The sequence below is a fragment of the Nannospalax galili genome, unplaced genomic scaffold, assembly GCF_000622305.1.
Source record: "Nannospalax galili isolate Female #2095 unplaced genomic scaffold, S.galili_v1.0 scaffold734, whole genome shotgun sequence".
NCBI classification, from domain to species: Eukaryota; Metazoa; Chordata; class Mammalia; order Rodentia; family Spalacidae; genus Nannospalax; species Nannospalax galili.
The window spans coordinates 3,465,622-3,471,297 of NW_008337073.1; the positions used below are offsets into that span (position 1 = coordinate 3,465,622).

Below are 5,676 nucleotides of genomic sequence, written 5' to 3' on the forward strand. Positions count from 1 at the left end.
TAAATAAAAAACATAAATATAGAGGTTTAACCTTGGACTAGAACCCAGGTCATCTAACTCATGATTATTTCACATCTCTATATATGTATTAATTTTCCTTAGAGAGAGTAATTACAAAGTGAATGAACTGGATGTTCTTTATTATCTATTGCCAAGGAGCTAATCATGTAAACACATTCTTCAAGTAAGGTCTCCGGCACTAATGAGTAAATGAAAACGTTCTTGAATTTTCCTAAGTTCACATCACACAAGTTTCCTATGAGGCCAGCTGCAATCAATAGGGAAGACCTCGCCTCAACTAAGTAATACAACTATAAATAGAACCTCATGCCTTTGCTAAATATTATTTCTTGGGTGTGACACTGGCCTTTATCATGAAATCTTGCTGGCATAACTGATGTCTTGGATTGGTAAAGATGGTACTTGACAGATTCTCTGAGATTTGAAGGCATTGTGCTGCATCCTCCTGTGTTATTTCCTTCCCTCCCCAAGTAGGTTGGTAGCATGTCCCCCAAGTGACTTAACAGAGTTGATTATCAACAACTTCTAGGTGTTTTTTTTTTCTTTTTTAAATTAACCTTGCTCAAAGAATGTCTGGTTTTGCCCTTGACTTCTGGAAGGTGATTTATGTCACATCTCATAATGATGTCTTTCTTTAAAGCGAAACTGACCACATCTGTCATTCTTAGGATGGTCATGTTGGAAGAACCAACAATGTAGAGGTTTGGGGTCATACCTAGAGGGTCTGGGGACTGAAGACAGATCAATCACATGGTCAGTCAATTAATGATGACTACCTAATGAGGCTTCATTGAAATCCCTGGATGGGGAAGCTCAGTTGATCTTCCCTGGTTGGTATTGCTGTGTCATCACACACAGATGCAGGAATGGTGACACAGCTGAAATCCATGGGAAGGAAGCGCAGGAAGCCTGTCTCTGGTGCCCTATTAAACCCTTCTTCAGGGTCCTCTTATTTTGGCTGATTTAATACTTCCTTTCCCTATGATAAATTATATCTGGCAGTTTTGTGAGCCCTTCTAGGAAATTATAAAATCTGAGGCCATTTGAGGGACTTCTTGAACTTGAAGTCACTGTCAGAAGTGAGGAAAGACTTAGGAAACCCCTCAAATTCTACACCTGGGATAACAATAATTTTCCAAATGGAATTGGTTTTAGCAGCTGAAGAGATGACTCAGCAATTAAGAGCATCTGCTGCTCTTCTAGAGAACTGGAGTCCCATTTCAGAGTTCAGTTCCCAGCACCAGGTCTGGCAGTTCACAACTGCCAGTAACTCCAGTTCCAGGGGATCTGACACCCTCTTCTGGCCTCTATGGCCACCTGTACACACTTGTGCATACGTACACAGACACACACAGGCACAGATGCGTGTGCACACACACACACACACACATACACACAATAAATAAACCTAAAAAACTGAAAAGTCATATGATCACCTCAACTGGTGCATAAGGAGCATCAATTAACTATATCCAAAACTAATTCTTGACACTTTTCAAACAAGGAGCAGAAGTTAAGGTGTTTTCCCTTAATGTGATCAAAGGGCTCTACTAAAACCTTATGAGTAATGTCATATTCTAAATGGGGAAAGATTGAATGATTTCCTCCCAACATTAGGAACAAACTGAAGACTTTTCATTCCACTATTCTATACATCATTTTTCTGGAGGGCCTACCCAATGCAATACAATAAGAATAATTATTTGATGTCATCCAGATAGGAAAAGAGGGATTGAAACAATATTTATTTTCTCTATAGAAAATCCTAAGAAATCTATTAAAAAGCTATTAGAACTAGTAAATTTAGGCAAGGCCCTAGGATACAAAGTCAAATTACTAAAAAAATTCTTACAATGAAAGATAAGAAATTGAAATTTTGAAAGTAATATTATGCCCCAAAGCATCAAAACCATAAAATATTTGTTGAAACAGTTTAAATATGCAAAAGGAACAGACACTGGAGGCTGTGAATCATTGCTGAACACATTCAAAGCGCAAATAAACAGAGAGATACAAAGTGCTGGTTGACCTGAAGGCTCAATATTTTTGTCATGTTAGTTATTTCCACATTTAACACCATCCCAATACAGGCACCAGAAGTCTTGTAGAAATGAACAGGTTGCTTCCATTTTACATGGAAATGTGGAGGTCCTGATGTCAAGAACCAGGAAGCATGTGAAATGCTAACCTACTTGAAAGCTAAGAAGTTAATCTGTCACCAGTTAGTAAAATGCTTTTCTTGACAGCATGAAGAATTGAGTTTAATCCACAGAATCTATGTTAAAAAATAGCAGAGCATGGTGGAACATATTGAAAATCCCAGTGCTGGGGAGCTGCTGGTGGGTTCCTGGAGCTCCCTGGGCACTCAATCTAACCTATTTGGCAAGCTCCAGGCTAGCGAGAGACTCTGTCTCAGAAAAACAAGGCAGATGGCATGTGAGGAACAACAGCCAATGTTGTTCTCTGACCTCCACATCTCATATACTATATGTTGCACTATAAAAAAAAAATTAGGTGCCTATCAAAATTACACTTGAAAATCTAAACAGACCTCTTTGAGTTTGGTTAAACAATCTATACCCTCAGGGCAATTTGGAGGAACACATAATTAATTAAATGGCAGAGTTGAAAATGCCTTCTCTAGTAGTTCTTCCTACTAGAAGAGGAAATGGAAGATTTGGTAGCCATAGACAACCCAGTTTCCTCAGACCCAGAAAACTGGACTCTGTTATGGGTAACAGATAGACCTACTTTGACTGGTAGGGAAAAGCCAATTTGGAAAATCACCAAGTCTCTTAATTAATGATTGTGAGGGGACTTGGCCTCTCTTCTCACATCCCTAGAGTAACATTCCATCATGAAATAAAGGCCAAGCTTTATGTATAATTATTACTTCTCACACAAATTGTCCTTACCGTAGAACTTATTTTCCCCTTTATTGTGACTGTTGGAACATACCAATAATGTGTGACAAGATGTTCTTGACCCACTTTTGTTTTCAATATTCCTAGTATGCAGTATCAACCAAAAAAAACACAATTCTAAAGTTTGAAAAACTCATAGCCATGAAGGAAAGTCAACTCAGAAAAGCAAAAAAAAAGCTCCAAGAGGATGCCTTGGCCTTTGAAGAGTTCCTTCGAGAAAATGACCAGAGATCTGTAGATGCCCTTAAAATGTGAGTGACTGTATTATAGCCAATTTCTTTCCCCCAGTCTTTGGTTTAGTTTCTTAGAAGACAAAACAAGCTAACAGATGCCTGTTACTTTTCAGGGCAGCACAAGAAACTATCAATAAACTCCAAATGACAGCAGAGCTCAAGAAAGCAAGCATGGAGGTGCAAGCAGTGAAAATGTGAGGGGGCGCTGTTCTCATCAAGGTCCCGCATCCCACTAAGACTCCATATGCCCAGCAAAACCCAAGTGGGAATAAATCTTATCTGTTGGTGATTTCACAAGTATGAGCAGATTTCAATGGCTGTCTCTGGCTGAGTATCTGCACATGGCCTCTCTCTGGAGAGGTCTGATTTGTAGATACAGAAGCAAAGAAATCCATTGAAAAGAAGTACAAGAAGGTTTGGAGTAAATAATATGCCTTTTTCTAACTTCCTTTTCTATTCATTTTAAGACATGCCTTGCCCCACATTTAAACATCTCAAAAAGGATTCATTTTACAATCGCCTTATACTTATTTTTTATAGTATTTTCATATTTGTGTTGGAGAGATGGCTCAGCAGTTAAGAGCACTGGCTGCTCTTACAGAGGATCCAGGTTCAGTGCTCAGCACCCACTTGGTGGCTAACAACCGTTGTAATTCCTTTCAGGGGATCTGACACCCTCTCTGTCCTTTCTGGGCATTTCATGCATACAGTGCACTTACATGAGGCAAAACAACTCATACGGGCAAAATAAAAAATAAGTTTAGCCTGTCCCATTCCTTGTCTTGGCGCCCCAGACAGCTGGGGAACTACCACTGCTTCTTCCTGATCCTGTGCGTCCAGAGCAACTCAGTTCCTTCTCAGGTCCCCAGGAGCACTGCTTCTGGGCCTGGCCCTGCCCTCATCTCCCTCTGCTTCCCTGGGCCTGCACAACCCCCCAGCCTCTTTCCTGGACTCCTGGGCTGACCTTTCCTCTTCCTGGTCCTTTGCATTCAAACCAACCAAGCTCCTCAGTGCAGTCCCCAGGGGCCCTTGGGGCTGCCTCCCACCCACAGCTTCCTTTGCATTTCCAGGTGGCATGGCCATCAGCTGCCCTAAACCAGCATTTTTCCTGAGCCTGGCTTGCAGGCCAATCCAACCCCTAAATTCCTGAGGCCAAAATCTTTCCTGGAGGGATCCAGACCTTAGGAGACTGAAAGCATATGATCCTCAAGTGACTTGGGCCTCTGTGGGAACTCCTGAAGACAAAAGCAATCTGGCCACTCCAATATAAAATCAAAAGAGAGAACCGGAAGCTTAGAGGAACCAGCTTTTCATGCCCCAAAAGTAAACCACAAAGACACATAAAGTTCACAAAAAGAAGCAGACCTCAGTGAGAACCCCCTAGACATAATGCAGGACATGGAACTCAAAAGAACAATTATAAACATGATAAAAGAATTCAGTAAACACACAAACAAAGAAATCAAAGAACTGAAGGAAGATAGGGATAAACTTCTAAATGAATTCAAAAAGCGTTAGAAATATTGAAAACTACTCAGGCTGAAATGAAGAAGGACGTGAAACACTCAGTTAGAGTCAATTAGAAACAACAGAAGAAAGCCTCACCAATAGGATGAATGAAATGGAAAACAGAGTATCAAGACTGGAAGATAAAGTGGACGAACTAGACCACTCAAGCAAAGATTATGAAAAATTTAAGAAAACACAAGAATGGAATATGCAGGAATTGTGTGACACCATAAAAAGACCAAACTCATGAATCATAGGCATACAGGAAGGAGAAGAATCCCAAGATAATGGCATGGACCAGATCTTCAACAGAATCGTGGAAGAAAATTTCCCAAAATTAAAGAAAGGCATGCCCATACAAATACAAGAAGCATATAGAACACCAAACAGACAGGACCAGAAAAGAAACTCTCCACAGCACATCATAGTTGGGGTGCCAACAACACAGCAGACAGTAGCAGGGATATCAGAGTATAAGGGTTCTAGTGGGGGGAGGGAGGCTATGGGAGGGTGCCATCTGGGAAGTGGGTGTATAGTTGAATAAGATGGTTTGGGATATTCTGTGTGATATACACACACATAAAAAAATCAACAAATTTTTTTAAATGCATTATATTTGAGGAAGAAGCATGGAAATTTATGTCATGCTAATTAGTAGAGGTGGTAAACATTACCAGTGAAATCTACCTGATGACTTTATATCCATACTCAGGTACTAAGGATCTCAGAAAGTAACTGACTGTGACTAGTAATTGCGGGGGTCTCCTGAGGAGCTCGTTTCTGTCCTGCAGACCGGTCGGGAAACTCGCCGCGGGCAAGGTCAGGGAAAGGAGAGTGCGCTCTCCTAAATGGAAATCTTTTTTTAAAGGTTAAAAAAATTCAATTTTATGTCTTACAGGGCTTATACTGAGTTCAATATTGTATAACCGTATTAATTCAACTGTGAACCTAAAAATTTACAGCCACTTTTGAAAGAGACGGGTATCCTT

At 40.4% G+C, this 5,676-nt stretch overlaps 1 protein-coding gene across 1 annotated transcript in view; it reads left to right on the forward strand.

Moving 5' to 3' along the window:
• Positions 1-5,676, forward strand: part of Ccdc38 (coiled-coil domain containing 38) — a 62,790-nt gene that overhangs the window by 18,955 nt on the left and 38,159 nt on the right. The window contains 2 exon segments of the mRNA XM_029563106.1: positions 3,033-3,196; positions 3,292-3,372. Coding sequence (XP_029418966.1) covers positions 3,033-3,196; positions 3,292-3,372 — 245 coding nt within the window.